This window comes from Enoplosus armatus, chromosome 19, assembly GCF_043641665.1.
Source record: "Enoplosus armatus isolate fEnoArm2 chromosome 19, fEnoArm2.hap1, whole genome shotgun sequence".
Classification (NCBI taxonomy): domain Eukaryota; kingdom Metazoa; phylum Chordata; class Actinopteri; order Centrarchiformes; family Enoplosidae; genus Enoplosus; species Enoplosus armatus.
The window spans coordinates 1,265,514-1,287,500 of record NC_092198.1 but is presented as its reverse complement, the minus strand read 5'-3'; the positions used below and the strand labels follow the sequence as shown (position 1 = coordinate 1,287,500).

At 44.2% G+C, this 21,987-nt stretch overlaps 2 protein-coding genes across 3 annotated transcripts in view; both read left to right on the top strand.

Moving 5' to 3' along the window:
* LOC139302285 (peroxisomal targeting signal 2 receptor-like) overlaps positions 1–11,250 on the top strand; it is a 35,232-nt gene extending 23,982 nt beyond the window's left edge. For both annotated transcript variants that reach the window (XM_070925939.1, XM_070925940.1), the window contains exons 10-11: positions 1,722–1,821; positions 10,654–11,250. In XM_070925939.1, the coding sequence (XP_070782040.1) occupies positions 1,722–1,821; positions 10,654–10,737 (184 nt within the window). In that variant the 3' untranslated portion in view covers positions 10,738–11,250. The remainder of the gene's footprint in view (positions 1–1,721; positions 1,822–10,653) is intronic.
* Positions 11,251–15,808: 4,558 nt separating this feature from the next.
* On the top strand, positions 15,809–21,780 carry slc35d3 (solute carrier family 35 member D3). Its single transcript, XM_070926385.1, has 4 exons — positions 15,809–16,033; positions 17,786–17,996; positions 20,774–20,931; positions 21,031–21,780. Exons 1-4 carry the CDS (start codon positions 15,809–15,811, stop codon positions 21,778–21,780), a joined length of 1,344 nt encoding a protein of 447 aa, XP_070782486.1.
* The last annotated feature ends 207 nt before the right edge of the window (positions 21,781–21,987 follow it).

The window sequence follows — 21,987 nt, the reverse complement described above, 5'->3', positions numbered from 1 at the left end:
CAACAATCAGTCCGTCAGGTGCAGGACGGGGACGCTGATAAATAAAGCTTTTATCATGTTGCTGCACTGAAGCCCAACTTTTCCATCTGGATGCTGATTGGCCAACATGTTTACTCCTCTTTCAGCTTCCTGAGAGAAAGTTTCTAGACGTTGGCACCGATCGATAACTCAAAGAAATGAACAAACTGTGCTCATTGAGACTGAACGTAAAGCAGTGTGCAGAACACACACACATTCAGATGTACATGTCGACGTGGGGAAAAGTGAGTGTGAGCAGTGATTTACACTAACAACTTACTCAATATATAATATCTCTTAATGCGCAACTCTCCCCAGACACCCATCGCTCATTGTGTGTGTGTGTGTGTGTGTGTGTGTGTGTGTGTGTGTGTGTGTGCGCTCCAGTATTAATACGGGCCTAATGGAGCCCAATGGGAGCTGCAGTGTTCCCTCTGAAAATGATTTAATTACATTTGCAAAGTGGATGAGTCTGGAGGGAGTGTTTGCTGCGTCAGGGCTTTGGCACACACACTCACACACACACACACACACTCACACACACACACACACACACACACACACTCACACACACACACACACACACACACACACACACACACACACAAACACCACTCTGTCAGGACCAGGAAGAGAAACAGTCTTTCAATTAGTCTGATTGGCCGCTGCTGCCTGAAGTCTGGAGGCAGTGTTTTATTGGCTCTCTCTTTCTCTCCACTTCTCATCTCTCTCAGTTTCTTCTTTCTGTTTCAGTTTTATTTTTCTTTATCTCATTCTCTAGATTGCGGCCTTTTTTTTTTTTCATCCCATCCTCATTACCTCTTTTAAACTCTTTCTCTCGCTATCCTTCTCTTCGTCTTTCTCATCTTCCTCCCTTCTTTTCTGCATTAAATCCTACTCAGAACTGTATAATATGATTTGTGATCATGTAAAGTGACATGTTTGCTTTTATAAAGGGAGGCGTAAGCAGGTGTATGTTACAGTCAGCTGCTTTATTGGTCTAATATTTTTCTACTTTTTCTTTATATGAAAATAACACTCAACATTGAAGTGCACTGCGTGTTCATCACACCAAAATATTTAAAGTATTGAACATGATTACCAGTTGTGGCAGTTTTTTTCCTCTCAGTAGCATGAATGTACTCAGCTAATTTCAGTCCAGTCTGTGAATTAGATTATGAGAGCTCTTTTGTGTAAATTCCCTTGAGGTTTGGCAGTTTTGGCTTAAGGATGGTTTCCATAAAAGACGTCTAGAATGAGAGGCTGTCATCCTCTGGGAGAGTGGATTATATTCTGCTCATTAGTGGAAGTCTTGTTTTAATCATGGAGTCGGAGGAAAAGTCAGGGGGTCGATATTGAAAAAAGGGTTAGGATTCATCTCTTGGGCACCAAGAATATCAACTGTAAATTTAATGGAAACAGTTTTCAAGATACTTTGTCACGGATAAACTTTTTAGTCAACTGAAAAATTGGACCCGCCCGTGACTTTAGATGAAAGACTATCGACAGGCCTGATCCTCTGGGGACCAAGAATATCAACAGCTACTTTATGAAACCTTTTGCGCTCAAAGAGTCGACATTTTACTTCAACATTATTGTGATATTTAGTGTTTGATCTTGTGGAAAGCTGTTAGTGAAATAGAAATAAAATATCTGTGTGTGTGTGTGTGTGTGTGTGTGTGTGTGTGTGTGTGTGTGTGTAGGTTCTGGGATTACAGTAGGAACCAGCCTCTTCTGGACACTGTGGAACATCACTCAGAGTTTGTCTGTGGACTAGACTTCAACCTGCATATCCCCAACCAGGTAACACACACACACACACACACACACACACACACACACACACACACACCTGTCCTGGTAGTTTTGTTTAAATGTGCTGCTCTTTGTTTTTTATTTGACTTTATCAGTATGACTATAATTTGAGAAATCAGCTGACCTTGAAGTTGCGAGGACATTGTAGAGACGTGGCTTATCTTAATCCTGTGATGTTGGAGCTCCTGGCGCGGTTTCCAGCAGCAAAGTGGTTTCAGGTGGGGTGGTCCTTCCTGTGGAGGATCCAGGGATCTATTAAGAGACCTGCATATGGTGCGGCAAGTCAGCCTTGCAGCCATTTTGTCCCAGTGGGGACAACTGCTGTATAGACCACCATCATAAAAGAGACGTCTGTAAAACAAAAGGCTCCATGACGGCTTCTATTAATTGATTCATTTATGTTATTTCACCGCCCGCTGTAGCTCTATGTGCCCACAGTGAAACTGGGGGTCTTGGTCCATCATCAGCTATATGTAGAATACGCTTCACTGAACGTGTCAGAAAAATAATATTAGACTTTGAACATGAAAAACATGGCTGTCCTTGAGACTGCTGCCACTGCAACCATGGACATGGATAGGCCATGAACAATGGACCAACATTTTAAAAATCCCCCAATCCTTTTTGTTTTTGTCTTAGCTGCAAGTTGTTGAGGTCACAGAAAATGAAATATCATCTGGATTAATTCTTCATATTATCTTCTCATCCAAGCGACTGTAAAGTTGTAGAGAGTGTGTGTGTGGGTAACCATGTCTGCGTCCACGTCCGGTTTCCTCTGTGTTCGTTTGCTGTGGTCGTTGAAATGGGGCCATCCATCACTCGAGGTGAACCCACACACAGCAACACAGGGCTGTCAGGCAGCTGTGTGCTCCAGTGTGTCGGGGGAAAGGAGCAGTGAATTGAAAAGGCCACTCATGTCTAATTCAATTTTCAGCTAATTTGGACAGGCGGTGTCCCTCTCACACCGTATGCCCCCCCCCAGAGAAGAAAGTCCAAAGCCAAGTGGTGAAAATGCCATCAGAGTTCAGCTTTATGTCACCAGATAAACGCGGGGGAAATGGTGACAAAAAGCATCCTGGGATCCACATTGTGATTGGCCCCAACTTCTCTATGAAAGAGTGAACTGAGGTTATTGCTCGTTCGTTACTGCGTCATTTTAAAACTCCTGTACTCAAAGCGGTTCAAGGGAGGTTTAGCTTCGTTAGCTATACTTTAAAACAGCCCTTAAAATGCCTCGAGCGTTTTTAATGTCATGTATTTCTTTCTGACCGGAACAAGAGTGGCTTTGCACGTTTTAGCCCATTAACTAAATGGTGCATACATCACGGCTGACCATTTTCAGAAGTGTACCATTAGTTTTGAGATTGATTTCCTACCTTCAGGCTCGCCATCGGATTCAGTTCATTTCAGTAAGACTTTGAAAATCAACCTGCAGAGGTTTGAAAAGCTCTTCCATGAGACTCCAACTCCCAAGATGTGACTCGACAGCCAAACAAGAACTGTTTTAATGGAAGAAATTCATTATTTAGATCAGGAGGTCAACATTAAAAACCATTAGGAGTCATCCGCTTTAGAATATCCAGAGCGAGTTTAATGGAAAAGCTGGAATTTGTTTTTGAGGCAGTTCGTCAAAGTGTTGGTCAAAGAGAATGTTTTTCTTCTTTTTTTGCCAGATGTTGGTCTGTGGACCCAGGTATGCGATGGACTCATCATCTTAATCTAATCTGATCTAAAATCTGTGGTAGACTTTATAGTTCAGTGGTTCCCTCACTGGAGACAGGAACCTCCAAGAGGCTGCAAGGTAAATCTGAGCGGTTGTGAGATGATTAACAACATAGTGGAGAAAAGAACATGCGCGACACAGATCGTTTATTTTTCCTCTTCACGGCTGTAAAAACCACCGAAACAATCAGAAGAGACGATCGCTGCTCACGACATCACTTTGCTTTAAATGGTTAACAGCTGAAAAGATCGGGAATCACTGTCAAAGTCGATGAGCTGAAACTATCACTGTTAAATAATATCACCGGTATGATCCTTTCAATTTCAGTCCAGGGCTTTAGTGAGAATACCTTTTCCGGGGCGCAGTCTGACAAAGACCGCTTTGTAGATTACAGTTGAAATTACTGCAGTTTGTCGTCGAGATGTTCAAACCAAGTCTGGAAGTCTGGAACTGTCCGTGGTGCTGAAGCTGCTCTCCTCCGGTTATATTCTGTACTTTTCTTATTATCAACAAAACCCCCGAACAGACCAAAACCAGCAGTGAATGTATCTACTAACAAGTATTGTGTGTGTACCCCAGCCTGATCAGATATCTTCTTCTTCTTCTTCTTACACACTGTAGTTTATCTGGACTCAGTCACACACACACTCACTAGAGCTCCACATGTGGATTCATCTGCCACTGGAAACAAATGCATTAATGAGACTTTTTAAAAACACTGACACTGACACTATATATCTGTGTTAAGAAAAAGCAGCATTACAGGAGCCATGAAAAGATATAAATAGGGACTAGAACCAGACTCTCTGCCTCGTCTTTACACTTTCGTTATCAACTGTTGTCACTTGGAACCAGAAAAAGCTCGCTGGAAAATCAGAGTGAGTACACAAACAATGACGAGGTGGAAGTGCGTACGTGATAACGCCTCACAAGCCGGAGCCCACAGCGTCACGCTAAACAGTGTGTTTCCCACAGCAACCAATCACAGAGGGCGAGCTGTCCCGACTCAATGTGACACGGCGCTCGAGCCGCGAGTGTGTGTTTGTGTCTATAACAGAGATGCAGTAATGAGCTGCATTGTTCTTGTCAGTGTTGGAGAATGTGTGTGTGTGTGTGTGTGTGTGTGTGTGTGTGTGTGTGTGTGTGTGTGTGTGTGGGAGGAGGCAACAACAGTAATGAGCTGTATTGTTCGTGTATGTTGTTATCAGACATGTCATTACAGAGAAGCAGGCTATAACACACACACACACTTACACAAATAGCTGTGACAGTGTTAAGGACACTGCTCTCTGTCTCGACCCCCCCCCCCCCCCCCCTCCATCTCGTCTCTTCTTCCTGGTTGAGTTTTTCCACCTCTGTATTTTTTAGTCTACATCGTGTCATCTTCTCTTTGTGAATCCCATCAACCAGCAGTGAAGGAGGCTTGAAAAATGTCACAAGATATAACGAATTCCCAGAGATATTGGAACAATACAAATCATTTTGATATAATAATTCATGGTTTAAATTGTCATATTATTGATTTAATAAATTATATTTTTGCCTTATTATTCACATGAAAGGAAAATGAAAAATATATATTTAGACAGATAATCGCCGTGTGACGGTCGAACACAAGCAAATGAAAAAGCGGCTGTGTGTGTGTGTGTGTGTGTGTGTGTGTGTGTGTGTGTGTGTGTGTGTGTGTGTGTGTGTGTGTGTGTGTGTGTGTGTGTGTGTGTGTGTGACACTGACAGCTGTGATCTACCCGTTCCTTCCTCATCACTGTGATTGGCTGAGTCAGCTCTTTGTTGTCCATGGAGACCACCGACCGTCTCTGTGGGTGGTTACGTGTGTGTGTGTGTGTGTGTGTGTGTGTGTGTGTGTGTGTGTGTGTGTGTCTTTTCATCCTCTTGACTGTAAAAGCTTCTGCACACCTTTTGTTGCTTGTAGACAGGTTTGTGTGCTGGAGAAATCCTCCGCTGACTACAGGAGGGGAGAAGGATTTTAAGAAACGTTTGTCAGGTTAAATGGACCAAAACAGCGTTTTCTAATAAAGGCTCCAGTCATAAAATGACCTCACAAGGATAGAGAGAAAGAAAAGGTCATGAGGTGCTGTTGCTGTAATACTCTACGCGAGTGTTAGAGGTTGTAATCAAAGTTAATTCAGATCATCTAAAGCAGTTTAACTGGAGGTCAAACTGAAAGTGAACGCGTCTGAAATGAGTCCTGGTGCACAACCAGAGTACCAATCCAAAGTTATCTTTCCCCACATTCAAAACCTGCAGGCCATCATCTTCTTCATGTGAGGTAACGTGAGTTTAACTGACAGCAGAAACACTGAGTTTATAAAGACATCAACATGGGCCCTAGTTAGATCAGAGCAGCCTCCAAGCTGTGATAAATGTTCACGACGGACAGTCCGGGTGATCATTTTACCATCGTTCACTCGTGTTCTTCTCCAACATGGCCGCCAGAGGACATGGAGGGCCACAGTGCGAGTAGCGGCAGCCGGCGTACGAACATGGAAATACAACATCGCAGCCGGTGGTGAGCGTCAGGCTGCACTAAGCTGAGACGCAGTGGAGCATTTTCAGTTAGCGTTTAGCGTTAGCGCTTTGTTGTAAGAACTCACAATGAACTCACACATCATTTCCATAAACATGGCTGCCGCGTCCAGTAATCCTGACATCAGGCTAATCTGCTGGAAACTCAACGACGCCACATTATCCACGGTGAGAGATGAAGCTCCTCTCCTCCTCCTCTTCTTCTGGCACTACTCGTCTTCTCTGGTCTTTCCTTCCTTCTTCTTTGCTTCTTTCTGTTCTTCCTCTCCTCACATTCGACTTTTCATCTGTTCTTCTCTCTGATATCGATGCTAACTCGCTCCTGTCCTCCCTCTCTCCTGATATCACTCTCGTCCTCTGTCTGTCTGTCTGTCTGTCTCTCTCTCTCTCTCTCTCTGCCTCTCCCTGTCTCTCTCTCTCTCTGTCTGTCTGTCTGTCTCTGTCTCTCTCTCCCTCACTGGTGTGGTCTCTGGTCTGATCCAGGAGCAGCCACATGTGTCTGATGGATCACCCTCCTTATGGCACTGCAGGCCAAACCACACACACAGATCAGGCATCAGTGTGTGTGTGTGTGTGTGTGTGTGAGTGTGTGTGAGTGTGTGTGAGTGTGTGTGTGTGTGTGTGTGTGTGTGTGTGTGTGTGATAGGAGGAGGTGATAGATCATAAAGGAACACAGCATGACACCTGATCACAGGTCTGTTGCTTGGTCATTTTTTGTCCGCCTCAGTTTGTACAGTGATACGCGGTGATGCTATCTGTGGTACTACACTGTCAGTGTAGTATATGTTATTTGTGGTACAAATACTGTCGCGTGACGTCCTTTTACATGGAGCGTGATATTCAGCGTGTTAAATGTATTTGCTGGCCATTTAAAGGGTACGTCTGATGCTATTCTATATTTATCTTTCTGTCAACAAATCTCATAAAAAGATCAGAACCAACAGTGTGTGAGTCTCTCAGCACGCTCGGACTTCCCTCCTCTACAGTCTGACACTTTACAACAAGAAAACAACTGGCAGATTAATCCATAATGAAAATGATCGTTCATGTGGTACTATACATCAGTTGTGAGTTTGGATTTTCAAAACAAAAGCCTTGAAATACTTGTGTGTTTTAAGTTGTTTCTGCTGCCAACCTGAGCAGTCACAGTGTCACTGAGCTGTCACTCAAAGCACTGTTGCCATGACAATTCAACAGCGATAACAAGTGCATTGTACTTTATGACCGCTGTGCGCCTGTACGTATCTGCCACAAGCGTATTAGTGTGTTAATTATTGTGTCTTCATTCATCTTTTTCTCATTATTTGAATTAAAACAAGACATTAAATATTAGTCACTTTGAACTTTGTCTTTTATATTCCATTCATTTCTCTCTCTCTCGCTCTCTCTCTCTTTGTGCTTTGCTGCAGTCTTGGCCGCTGTGTGTGCCTTTCCATTACGGACGGCTGTTAAAGTTAATTAAAGGAGGGCATTCCTCTTCTCAAAGGCTGACTCACTGCACGACTAACTTTGCTTACTCATGCCCTGAAAGGCCGATCGGCTTGTTGACTCGCTGATTCAAAGATCCGATCGGGAGCCTGGCGGAGGGGACGCTGCACAGGATGTAACGCAGGGGAGGCCACCCGTATGCCACATGTTTTCCTTCCAACCAAAGAAATGATTATTATTATTATTATTATATTACTATCATGTGTTGTTCCGGAGGGCAGTAACAAGTGACAAATTCCTGTGTTCGTCACCTGTCAACACTAAGAGCCACAGTCTAAGAGCCTTACTGACTGGGAGGTTGCCGCTTCTGTTCCTTGAAGATGATTGTCTCTAACAAAGACATTTCGTGTTCTGGCCTTGCTGGCAGCGTGGCCCTCAGGATGGCAGCTGGTTGGTTCAGACCTTCGTGTTCCCAGCAGGAAGAGTTGTGATTACTTTAGTGATCACTTAACTTTTCATCGAGCGCCATCAGCAGGTCGACATTTCTTCGTTTTTGACCAAATACCTAAAAAAACTGATGATATTCTCGCCATCCCATCATACTTTGTGTTATTGCTAATTAGCACGTTAGCTGACGTTAGAAACATTAGTGTTTCTTTCAAATCTAAAACTGTTGAAAAACAGCACCAGAAACGCAGCCGGGAGCACAAACACAAACCGAGACGCAGCTGGCAGACAGATGTTGTTCCAGCATGAATAATAAAACACCGTTTTTTAATCTTTCAAAGACTTTTTGTGCTGCAGCCATGAAGCCTTTTATAGTCCACAAATACAAGATGGAACAGTATAATACCAGAAAACAAATGTGACAGGAACAAACACACGGCGTCAGATTTTAAACAACCCCCGTCGGTCACAGCGATGGATTATAATTAATTATAGCACCACTCCTGCTGACATGTTGATACGTTTCCTCTGACTGAGCTTATTTCTGATTGGCTGTGCTGCCTGCAAGCTTCAGGATCTTCACACCTAAAAAGGTAAAAAGCTCCAGCAGAAGGACGGTAAGGACGAGGGTTTCTCTCCGTCTGGGTTCAAACCTTCCTCATCCGGCAGGCTGCAGCGTCCCCCCCTCTTTCACTGGTTAACACTCGCTGTGACCGCGTGAATAATAACGTGGCTTTATTCTCTGGTGGTGAAAGTGAAGTGGAACCGCTGCTTTTCTTTGAAAGCTTCGAGCAGAGGCCGAACTCATCAGCTGCTGTGTGTTCTGCTGCCAGGAGAGACGACGGAGAGGTGGTGTGTCTTTCAGCTGATAGCCACGTCCCCACACAGGCATGTCTTTCAGCTGATAGCCACGTCCCCACACAGGCATGTCTTTCAGCTGATAGCCACGTCCCCACACAGGCATGTCTTTCAGCTGATAGCCACGTCCCGCTTGATCATAGAGTAAAGAGACGGAGGTGGAGACACAGCTGTATTTTAGGAAGTTTAGGAAGTGAAGAGCACTAGCTGAGGACATTTAACTGAGTTTAACCTGCTGAGGAAACGTCTGCTGTGTGTTTTTCTTTTGCTGATATTATTGTTTGTTTGTACTTGTGTTGCTTTCTGAGCCGGCCTGCAACTAACAATTACTTTCATTACCAAATGTGCAGCCATCCAGTGACGATATGGAGGTTTGGGTTACGTGGGCTCTTTTATTTTAGATCTTTTTGGTCTTTTTAGATATTTTTACATTTCATTTCATGGAGATTTAGTCACAGTTATTGTTTAATGGAGTCAGTTTCGTCTCATCGTCTCGTCTTCATCGTGGAAAACAACAGCTGAGAGGAGTATCTGTATTTGTTTTATGCAGTAGAACCCACAGTGATGCTCAGTTTCTGTATTTTATGTCCACTCTCTTCTCAGTCGTTGTCTGTCTCATATGAAGACTTACTTGTGTGTTGGGAGGATAAACAGAGATTACGCCTGAACCAAAACTTTAGTGATTTGTGAAGAGGCATGCAAAGCCCCGTCTTCCTGTGTGCGTACTGAGAGGCTTGTGGGGAACCATTATGCTCAGCAATTAGAGGTAAAAACACACCAGAACTGAGAGAAAAGCTTTAGGACCATATGGACTGAATGTTCTCTGCTGGTAATTACCAACATAAAAACAGTCCGCAGTGCAGAGGAAGTTTGGACCCTGAATTAGATGACAAAAGTGCAAAAACACACAAAATAACCTCCACCACAAGTTATATTACTCAGCCTGGCCTTTACTTACATGATTCAAGGTTACGGTCAGTCTGCATCTGTTGCCTTAAGACAGGAAGTGTGCGAGTGGTGAATGATGAAAGCAAGACGATGAATGAATGATGTCTGTCTGATGCAAACTGTCTTGTAGAGAGTCATAGAGAGCCATGCAGTATGGAGAGGAACAGAGCCAGACTTCAGCCTGTGGAGACCGTCGGCCGGTCAGCCGTCTCTCTAAGTGTCTTTGTCCCCGACCTGATAATGGAGAGTAATTTAGTTGGAACACTTTGATGTAAGTGTGCGCCAGAGGAGACGGAGAGTTGAACGTCTCGTCTCCACACTTTACCTGCAGCACAGAGGAGTTCAGGTTATTTCAGCTGGAAGCTCGAGTGTTATTGCACTTCAATAAACAAGAGAAACAGAGGGTGTGTGTGTGTGTGTGTGTGTGTGTGTGTGTGTGTGTGTGTGTGTGTGTGTGTGTGTTCTCCTACAGTCGAGAACATTCAGTCCACATGATCATAAAGCAGTGTGTGTGTTCTTACCTCTCATCTCCATCAGCAGTCATGCTGGAAGATACAGCTAGACCGGGGGGGGTCTCCTGTTGGTGGGCGTGTTCACTAATCATGTACGTTTTGGTTCAGGCGTGACCTCTCTCTGTTTCTCCTCCCGACACACAAACAAGTCTTCATCCCAAGTTAGGAAGTGGCAGAGAGGGCGATGCTAGCAGCTCTGTGAGGCTGTACAATGGTGCTTTGAGCTACATGCTAACATGCTGATGTTCGGCAGGTATAATGTTTACCATGTTCACCATCTTAGTGTAGCATGTTAGCATGAATACATCCTCTGGGGAGCGAGTGTTTGTGAGAGTGTGTTGTGTTGTGTTGGCTGCAGGTGGTGGACTGTTCCTGGGACGAGACGGTGAAGATCTACACGCCTGCCTGTCTGTCTGCAGGAACACACAGTACAGCACCGTAGAACACACACGCACGCACTACTATACTTCTGAGGACAATGTATTGACTTCCATTCATTGCCTTGATGCTTAGCCTTAGATCATATCATACCCGAACCCATCATCATCTTATAAATCATGTTTTTTAATTCTGATGAAGACTAAGAAGGAATAAAATGATTGACTGCAAGAGCTGAAACTGAATGTGATGAGCAGCGCCGCCTCTGCGCCCTGAAACTCTTTCCAGTAAATAAAGTATCGTCTCAGTAAATGCAGAAACATTTATTAGCGTCCTTTATGTTTCATTGATGAACAGGTTGTGTTGACTTCACTGTAAATGAATCATGTAAATCGGGATGTTTTCCAGTGAGCGTGATGTCATTATCTGCCTCTGCTTCATCTCAGTGATATTCTGATGAACTGGAGAGAAAAATGTCAACTGTGACTAATGTCACTGGTGAAATGTCACCAGTGTAGATACGGTTGTTAACGATGATCTGTATGTGCCTTCAATAAAGATGCAAATATCACATGAAGATGCTGATATCATCAAGAGAAGTGCTCTCACTGTACGTTCATGTATCAGTCTCACTTCTGTCACTGAAGGAACATTAGAAATGTGCCATAAAATCAAAACCAGGAGCTAAAAGAGGCTGAAAAGCTTCATAGAGCTGAAAAGTCGTTGATAGTTTGTCTCTCTGACCTCATGACCTTACACAGTCATGTGATCAATATGATAAGATATTGATTAGTGGAGCTTTAAGTCAACAAGCCACAGCCTCCAAAAGGACCCAAACATCATGAGCTTCAGGTGTTTCTATTATTTTGTCCACCCCCTCCAAGAGCCCAGTTGTGCAGTGAGGATCCTCTGGAACGTGCCAGGCTGTAAATATCACTGAGGATGATGATGATGATGATGATGTGTGGTATGGAGCTCCCCCACTCGTCCTGGCTGCAGCCAATCACAGCTCTCCTGGTGATGATGCACGAAGGGTTCCTCTCTGCCCTGCAGCCAATCAGGGAAAACCCACGATTCTCTGCGCTGCTCCTCCTCCTCCTCCTCCTCCTCCTCTTCCTCCTCCTCCTCCTCCTCTTCTCTGCGCTGCTCCTCCTCCTCCTCTTCCTCCACCTCCTCCACTTCTTCATCTTCTCCAGCTTTCCTCCTCCTCCTCTTCCTCTTCTCCAGCTCTCCTCCTCCTCCACCTCCTCCTCTTCTCCAGCTCTCCTCCTCCTCCTCTTCTTCTCCAGCTCTCCTCCTCCTCCACCTCCTCCTCTTCTCCAGCTCTCCTCCTCCTCCACCTCCTCCTCTTCTCCAGCTCTCCTCCTCCTCCTCCTCCTCCTCCTCCTCCTCCTCCTCTTCCTCTTCTCCAGCTCTCCTCCTCCTCCTCCTCCAGCTCTCCTCCTCCTCCTCCTCTTCTCCTGTTTTCTCAGTGTCCCCCCCTGCGTTCTCAGAGTGGATTGTTTATTGGACCCTGCTCCTTGTCTGCTCCTTGTCTGCTCTGTTTGCCTGTTTGGACTGCTTACCCGGTTCTGACCCCGGCCTGCCTCACCCCCCCCCCTGTAAGTCCGGCCTGCCTCACCCCCCCTGTAAGTCCGGCCTGCCTCACCCCCCTGTAAGTCTTTGTCCTCCTGGTTTTGCCAGTAAACAGTTCTTCCCGTGTCTACATGTGGGTCTTCTTCCTCCTTCTGCCATCACTGAAACATGAAACATGAAACATGAATGACTGAACTGAACACACATATGAACACTGACACATCTCTGTTCCTTTGGTCCTCTTCCTCTTCCTCTTCCTCTTCCTCTTTTCCCTCTTTCATTTCCTTCCTTCCCCTTTCTTCATTTCCTTCCTTTAAAATCATCTCCTTTCCTTTTCCTTCCCTTCTCTCTCTTTTCTGCGCTCCCTCCTCTTTTACTCTTTATATCCATCCCCCCCCCCCCGCTTTGCCTCCCCCTCTTCCTCCCGTCCTCCTTATTCTCTTCCCTTTAAATGACTCTGCACCAAACAAACTGCTGCAACACGTTTTGTTTTTAATACAATTCGAGTGTTGAAAACCTCCCAGAGGACTTTGTGTTCAGTCCTGCAGTCTGTCAAAGATCCTTAAATGAGAGGATGGACCCTTCAGTCTGATATATTGAGAAAGGAATTCAAACTCTGAAATGCATTACGAAGGTTTATGTAGATTATATTTCTCTACCAGCGATATGCAACCTACAACCTACAACCTACATATTCATCACACAAAAAACAGTTGAAGGACAACAGTTTGTTAGAGGGTGTGTTGTGATTTGCAGTTGATAATTCTGGATAATAAAATAATAACAAACTTCTTCCTAGTCTCTAGTCTCATAGTCTCATCCTCCTTTTCGTTTGTAAGAAGAATGTCTTTTACATTTTAGGACAATGTGTATTTCAGGATGTGGAGGTGCGTCTCCTTCTTGTAATTATACTTTCTGTATTGTCTGTAATTATGACTGAGACAAAGACAAGCTTAGTAAGACAGTAAGAGTTTTACTGACTTCAGAACACAGTGTTCAGTCACAATCGTGAGATACTTTAGTAATGAAAAGACAAAGTCCAATGCACTCCGTACATGAAGCCAAGCTGCTGCTAGATTTAAATCTGACATCGAGATGGAGTTCAGCTCAGAATCACCAAAAACTGATGTTGACAGCAAGCGAGCGCTTTGTTAACAGGAAGCCTCTTTATGCAGTTTATGTACTGAAGTCCTTAAAATGTTTGGTTTTGAATTTGTAAGAGAATTTAATTACTTTCAGCTATCGTCAAATAAACTCAAATTGCCTATAAAAATGAGACAGAAAAATATGTGCAGCTGGTGAACCGATAGAAAAATCCTCAAAATGCCAATTTTAATTGCACATTTGCAGAAATGTGACTCACCGGCTGCTCGACACATGTTTTGTAATCATTCACCGTGATTGTGCGCTACATCTTCATTTGAAAAATCCACATTAAAATGGATTCCATTGTGTGTTTTAAGTTAAATGACTGGGCCTAATCTATATTAGCTATAGTTCGTGGAATAATGGATGCATGCGTTTTTTCCCTGCAGAGAACCGTCCCGGTCTAAATCCCGGCCTGGTCTTAATCTCCTCCCGTTTGAAAGCGTCTCCGTCCTCTTCTGTCTCCGCGTGTTAATTGGAAGCTAATGGTCTGTGCTCGATAAGGGCGGATCTTCCTCCCTCGTGGCCTGGAAACTGATTTTCTGATGAAATATTTCAATTAAAATATTGTCCAAGCCATTTCCACGCCTGTTATGAGCGATGGTGATGTCTCTGTTTCTGATAAGGAGGAGGGGGAGGAGGAGGGGGAGGAGGGGGAGGAAGAGGCTCACAGAAATAAAAGATTAAAAAAAGATGTCCAGTTCTCCACCATGATGGCAAACATCCAAACATTTTACTGACGGACAGAAAAGCTGCAGGTGTTTTACAGAATGAAACATCCGCCTCTGAACTCACTAACTTCCTCCTCGTGCTCGCTCTTGATTTCTCTCGTTCTGGATGTTCTCTGCTGCTTCTACATGCCAACGTGCTTTTTGCAGAATCTCTCCATTATTTAATCTTGTATCTGTTCGTGTTCTGATTTATTTCATCCCTGAAAAGGCTTCGGGAAGATGTAAATCCTTTTATCTGTCACGCCAATAAAGCAGATTTGAAGTGAACTAAACTGAACTGTGAGAGGAGAGAGAGGGGCGCAGTGAGGGAAAGACAGGGGAGACCAACGCTGAGGTCTGTTTGTGTCTGCTCAGTCTTTTCTGGCTTCAAACGACCCCCTTTGGTCCAAGGGGGTCAGTCGGTCCACCACGTTGGTCCTTGGCCTTGAAATGTTGTACAAACATTCATGTTCCCCAGAGGATGAATCCTACTGACTTTGGTGATCCTCTGACTTTACCTCCAGCGCCACCATGAGGTTCAGGTTTGTGGTTTTGAGTGAAACATCCCAACGTGGTCTTTGTGAAGTTTGGTCGAAACTTCAACATGTCAGATACTTTAGGCTCTTGTTATATAATATATTATGTGATTCTTGCCAATAACATTCACATCACTGAGTGTAATCTTATTGATCCTTAGTGACGTTGAGTCCTTACAGAAGTTTAGACGCCGCTTCAGGTCCCATGTTCCTGAAAAGGTTCCTGGAGAAGTTCCCGTGGTGGAGAACAACATGTCTTGTTTCCCTTTTCATTGGTATGAAGTCTAAATAAATCAGAGTTACCAAATCATAGTAAGAAAAATGGCAGATGAAGAAAAAGAAACTCCATTTCAGTGGAAAATGCATTTATGTTGGTGTTTGTGGAGGCTGATATGAGCATATGACTGACTGAAGCTCGTAGGGAAAAGTCAAACACCCCCCCCCCCCCCCCCCCTCCCCCTCTCTCGGGTACACAGCCAAGAGGCTCTGCGGCAAAATGTCATCTCTCACAGGCAGCGCTCTCGGAGGACGACCTCCCCTCTACTGTACACCTCCTGTACACCAGCTGCGCTCCTACTGTACTGCAGCTCCTGTTCCGGGGAATCACCTCTCCTCTTCTTCTGCTCTTCTTCCTCTGCGGCTCTCTGATAGTTGCCGCAGGTTTTTTTTTTTTTGTTCCTTTTTGGAGCAGAAGCGCAAAGAAAAAGTCACTGATGAAGTCTTCTGCTGGTAATAATGAGTGAGTGGAAACTAAAACAAAACATGACCGAGTTTTTGAATGTTTTCACTTCATGCAGATGAAAAAGAGCTGAACTGTCATCTTAACTAAGGACAAAAGAGCAAACACAGGATCTCCTCCCGCTCCTCATCCCCTCTTTTCTCTCTTCACCTTCACATCTCACTCTCAGTTTTTTTACTCAAAGCTGCTGAATGCAGATTCCCTTCCCTCCACTGACGGTACAGACGTGGGCTTTCTCCAGCCTCACGTCCCTCCTATCCTCCCGCTGCTCCGTCCAGCAGCGCTGCGTCGCGGCTGTGCGTAAAAACCAAACCCTCCCCTTCATCTCCGAGACCAAGCCTCTCCACACCGGACTGTGAAAGGGACCGCCGGCACTGACAGCACTTTCTGTCCCCTGTTTGAATCCTCTGAGGCGAACAGCAAACCGCCATGGATGTGTTTAGGAGCCGGTTGTTGGGGATCTCCGTGGCCGTTGCGCACGGCGTTTTCTCCGGCTCTCTGAACATCTTGCTGAAGTTCCTCATCAGTAATTATCACTTCAACTTCCTGACGCTCATCCAGCTGCTGACCAGCAGCACCGCGGCGCTCACCCTGGAGACCCTCAGGCGGCTGGGGGTGATCAAGATCCCCCCATTCAGCATGCAGCTGTCCAAGGTAAAACCTGACCAGAGGAGACTGACAGGGAAGATTTCAGGGGGTGATTCCCAAACAGGGACCCCGAGACTTCGACCCATCGTCTGGAGTTTTACTTTGTAAAACGTACCAGCGGGTCTTTATCTCTGCAGCTGATCATGTAACAAGGCTGAAACGATCACAGAATATTAAATATTATTATATATTAATATGCTTCAATATTATACTTAGTATACTTACATTTGGCTAAAATGACAACACAAGCTATAGTCATTGCATTACTACAGTTTAATGTTAATAATGTACATTTAAAGTGCAGAAAATGAAGGTGTAGACCCCCCCCCCCCCCACCACCACCACCAATATTGGTAAAAGTGCATGTTGGTATTTTCCAGCTGGTGATTGACTGACTGGCTGACTGAGTAGCTGATTCAGTAACTTTATTGGCAGGACTGTTTATCAAAATCACTGCATCTAAAATACACATATTAGAAGCTGCACTGGACCACCATTAGTATGCAGCAGGAAATGGGTGAACTGAACTTAAAATTCACTTAAGAAATCAGTATAAATATCCTGTGTGTTTGTTCTGTCGTTGGTAGTAAATTACACTCACTTAAAAGAAGAACTGCAGTTTGTATGTCTTTTCCTGCAGTGACAGCGCCCCCTACACTAGTGTTTTCCAGAGGAATGTTTGGTATCGACTGACTCTTTCAATACTGATCATTTGATTGGTGTAACGTCTGTGTGGGCAGGCACTAAAAATAATTAATTATATGACTTCAATTCCAACGGCCGTACAGGTACGACTGGACAGACAGACGGACAGCTAACGCTAACTAGACCTCCCGTCTTTGTTGGACGAACACAGCACCGAGTGTATGGGAGCTGCTAGAAGTAACATCTAGTGGGAATCACTGCTAGCATTAGCGAGCTAGCCTCCAGTTTTTAAGAATACAAAAAGAAGAGTCTTAAGTTTCTGGAGGAACAAACCAACTAAAAGTGTATTATTCTGTAAGCTATAAACCAGTATGTTTAGTGTTGGGGTCATGAGAGCAAAACTGACATGCATGTTTGTTTGTATATGATGTGAACTTCATCTACAAGGACCCAGTCAGATTTTCTTGACACAACCAATGCTAACCCAGCATTAGCATTAAGTTCAAAGTTTATCTGAGGCTGGCAGGAATTCAGTTATTAGTTTTAGAGCTACAGTATCCTGTTATGAGCGCCATCATCAGGTTAAAAGTGTAATTTATCTAATATTTGGGTTTATGATTAAATACAATCAAAACGAATGAGCCTCAGCTGTACCTTGTGTTTAGCACTAATTTGCATATCAGTGTTAACATGCTCACATTTTTACATTGACTTCACCACGAGTGCTGACTCAACTTCTATCCATCTTTCCACTATCCACTTTCTTATTTAGAGCGTCACAGCATCACTAAACCACAAGCACATATGTGTGTGTGTGTGTGTGTGATTTGGGAGTTAAGTACATTGTGGGGACTTAAATTAGTTCACACAGTCACACTATGGGGACTTATGTCCCATTGGGGACAAAAAAAATGGTGAATCATTAAGACTTGTTTTTGGTTTAAGGTTAGGGTTAAATTAGGGTTATGATATGGATTGGGCTGGCATGTAGCCGTGGTTAAGGTCAGAGTAAGCCTCCAGGGAGTGAATGTAAGCCATAATGTCCTCCCAAGTGACAAATACTTGTGTGTGTGTGTGTGTGTGTGTGTCACCCCGCCCCCCCTCTCTGAGCAGGAGTTTGGCCCGGTGTGTATCCTCTCCACGCTGCAGTCCACTCTCACTCTGTGGTCTCTGCGCGGCCTCAGCCTGCCCATGTACGTCGTGTTCAAGCGCTGCCTGCCGCTCTTCACGCTTAGCATCGGTGTGTGCGTGCTGAGGAACGGCGTGCCGTCCATCGGCGTGGTGACCGCCGTGATCATCACCACCGCTGGAGCTGCGCTGGCTGGTAAACACACATCATCCACATATAGTACACACACTCACGTATCATTGTCTTTCCAGTGCTGGCCTTTCTGTGGTTATTCTGCGGCACAAAATGACGGAGTTTGCAGTAGCTGCTAATGTAGCCTGGAGCCTCCAGCCTGCAGCAGGGCTGAGCAGCAGCTACAGATCTCTAGGAAGGTATACCAGCAAGAACTGATTGTTTTGGCCACTTGAGGGCAGCAGAAACAAGATGTGAAAACAACATTGACATATTACCACCTTTTAAACAGATAGCCATGACTTGTTATTTACACACCCAGCTAACACGGAGCAACATTAGCACTGATTTGAAGTTGTGCTTGTGTCCACGTAATGAATGATATATCCAGTTCTTTAGCTGCTATCACTATGTACAGCTAGCTGGTCGCTAATTTTGTTGCTGTCTGCTGTTTGGTGCTGGGCTGCTGGCAGAAACAACACAATGCAGGCCGGAAAACCAAACCAATATATATGTATATGTTCTCTTTAACTTCCACAAGAAAAATAAAATACAGAATCTGAACCAATATCAGCCTTTTACATTGCATTTCAACACCGTTCGGTTCATTTCTGGTCCTGCAAAGATCCTTTAATCATCTCAGTTAATTTTCCTCTTCCATTACTGTTTATGATCCTGAACTCATAAACAAAAAACTACAGATAATTGATTTCCTGGATCAATCTCCACCACCGCTGCTCTCAGTGTTTCTCAGGCAGGAGGGGGGTCGAAACATAAAGTGTGAAATGTGCAGAATATTAATCTAATGGACAGATTCATCATTCTGGGTTTAATCTTGGAGATAATCGCATTTTCTCTGTGAAAAATTGAATATTTGCATCTTCCAGACGTCTTTCGTGGATTAATCCAGTGAGATAATGTCATTTTGTCAACATTTTGTATGGATGTTGCTTAAAAAGTGAATCATAAGTAAATATTATTTCCTACAAAGAGTGGCTTTAAATTGCCTCGCTACATCAAATGATGTTCTCATGGTTTTGAAATGATGATGAAAGCGCATGCTGCACCATCAGCAGCAGTGAAGAATGCCTAAAACGACCTGTGCAGAAGTAACGTGACATTATATAAGTTTGGGGTGGATGATGTTTTTTTGTGTGTAAACTTAACCAAACATTTAGGATAAGGCTGGTTATATTCTAAAATGTTCTTATTGTCAACAAATCCCACTGTAGTTTTTATCAAACAAACAGGAGGAAATAGTGCATTTGTTGGGGACTATTTTCAGCGGCGGATGAATCCACATGTGGTGCTCTACTGAGTGTTCATGATGGTGCAGGAACAGTGATGTGTTTTTAATAACAAGAATAATAATAATAATAGGCTGTGATACACACACAATACTGTTAGTTAGTTAGTAGATACATTCATTAATGTTAATGGTATTTGTTGACAACAAGAAAAATATCACCAGACCCATTTAAAAGGTTAATTTCTCTTTTTGGCTGTGGATGATGTATAAATAATGATTTCTTTATGGGAGTTATAATGGTTGTAAATACTGGTCTTTTATTGAAAACAGTCACTTTGTCTTTGTCCTCATTTGATGACATGTTGTATCATTGATCTGGTCTACGCTGCTCATGTGTGGAAAGTCATTTAAATTATTGATTCTGATTGATTCTGTGTGGCGTTTTGATGAGATTTCACATAAAACACGACTTAACATGTTTTCTGCCTTTGTTTTCAGAGTCGTGATGCCTCAAAAATCACAATCAAAATATAGATTCATTTCAGACAGAACATTATGCTGTTATATCATCTTTATTTTATAAGCATTAACACATTTTAAGATGCATTAAGAATTTTTGGTTTAATGGAAACATGATCACAGATTTGATCCAAATTTCCACTTGAGGTAATTTGAAACTGTGTTTGTGTGTGAGCAGCTGTTTTTTGTCGTTTTGTCTCAGTTTGAATGTAAGTTTCCAGCCTACGTACAGACCCAGCTCAGGATTAATTCTCCATCTTTCTCTCTTGTCCCCGTCGTGCTCCATTTAATGACTTCATTCATCATCTCTCCTGAGTCCTCGTCTTTCCCACCTTAAAACTCCCACACTCTTCCTTTCTCTATTTCCTCTTATTTTCTGTTATATTTTTATATTTTTGTCATGAGAACACTGATTCATTGCCAAGCTGCACGAGAACAAATAAAATGCAGAAAAAGGAACTATGGTCCAATGCATGTGTTTAATTATGAAGCCAAGGTCACTTGACCTTCACCACGGCAAATGTTTGACAAAGGGAATCTCATGATAACGTCAAATAGACGAAGAGCATGTTCAGAATGAAATGTGCTAAATCCCGCCCCCAAACAGTGATTGTCCAATCAAGAGACAAACTCCACATATATAAAAAGTAAAGTGTAAGGAAAGGATTAAACAATGTGTTTTTCTTTAGTTTTAGTGTTAGCATTAGCCTACACTAGCTAGCTATAGCTGATAATATCTGCTAGCAGCAGTCAACAACATCAGCTAGAAACGAGCCTGCTTTGGTCTACTTCTGTGTGAAATGGATGAATCATTGTTAAAATTACTCTGAATTTAAATGTCAAATCTGCCAACATTATAATGGTTATATAGTATATGTAAAGATTGAAAAACAGTAACTAAGGGGGCAAACCATTGTTTGCAAGGACCAAAAGAGACTGCACAGATACAACAAATCACAAAATCAGGAAAACCAGTTAGACCTTCTTATTTTGCATCCTCTCGATGTTAATCTTGCCTTGATTTTCCCTCCAGGTGCTGGTGATCTCACCGGCGACCCCTTTGGTTACATCACCGGCGTGTTGGCGGTCATCATCCACGCCTCCTACCTGGTCCTGATCCAGAAAACCAGTCTGGACAGCGAGTACGGACCGCTCACAGCGCAGTACGCCATCGCCATCATGGCCTCACCGGTGAGGACAGTCAAGCACATCATTAACACTTCCTCCTTGTCCTTTGGTTGTTCCTCGTTTCTCTGTGTGACTCTCTCTGTTTCTTTGCCGCCGTCTCAGGTGCTTCTGGTTTGCTCCTTCATCTCCATGGACACCATCACCATGTGGTCGTACGAGGGCTGGAAGGACCCCCACATCACGGTCATCTTCGTCTTCTGCGTCTTCATCGGCTGCGCCATGAACTTCACCACGCTGCACTGCACCTACATCAACTCCGCCGTCACCACCAGCTTCGTTGGCGTGGTCAAGAGCATCGCCACCATTACTGTCGGCATGCTGGCGTTCAATGACGTTGCGCCGACTAGGCTGTTCATCGGAGGCGTGGTGGTCAACACCGTCGGCTCCATCACCTACTGCGTGGTCAAATACTTTGAGACGAAGAAGAAGAGCACATACGAGGACCTGGAGGAGGCTGGGAAGGACGGCGCGTCACCCGGCGAGCCTTACAGAGAGAAACCACCTCTGAATGGCGACGGGCCTGCTGCTGCCACTGGATCTGATCCAGGAAATCCAGAAATAGAGGGAGTGTTGAGCAGTGACGGCAAGGAGGAGGCAGTGCCGGCTGGCTTGGCCAACGGAGAGTTGTGGACAGGAGCTGGTGAACAAGGAGACAGAGAAGCAGGCGTGAATTCCCACGTCATGACGGAAAAGGAGGTGCTGGAGATGCAGAGGGAGCACCTCCAAAGGGAGAACACCACCTCCGGTCAGTCGGTTAGTGACAGCTATGTCGGGGTGTGGAGGTCCATCAGACATCTGCAGTTTATGAAGAAAGACCCTTTGATTGATAACATGGAGCAGCAGAGTCCGTAAGGGCAGGACAGAGACCTGGACAGACTCTATAAAAGAAAACTGATAAAAAAAAAGTCTAGAACATGCTGAAGAAACCAGAGAAGAAAAGGAGACGGGCAAAATAAAAACAACGACAGCCTAAAGCTCTGTGTCCACCGGGAACCTCTTTTATTAACAAATGCTCGTTGGAAACACTGGTCATGTTGGCTGCTGTTGCTGTGATACCTC

Coding starts and splice junctions, on each gene's coding strand:
- slc35d3 (XM_070926385.1), top strand. CDS start 15,809: ATGGATGTGTTTAGGAGCCGGTTGTTGGGGATCTCCGTGGCCGTTGCG. Junction 16,034..17,785: donor TCAGCATGCAGCTGTCCAAG/GTAAAACCTGAC, acceptor CTCTCTGAGCAG/GAGTTTGGCCCGGTGTGTAT. Junction 17,997..20,773: donor CGCTGGAGCTGCGCTGGCTG/GTAAACACACAT, acceptor TTTTCCCTCCAG/GTGCTGGTGATCTCACCGGC.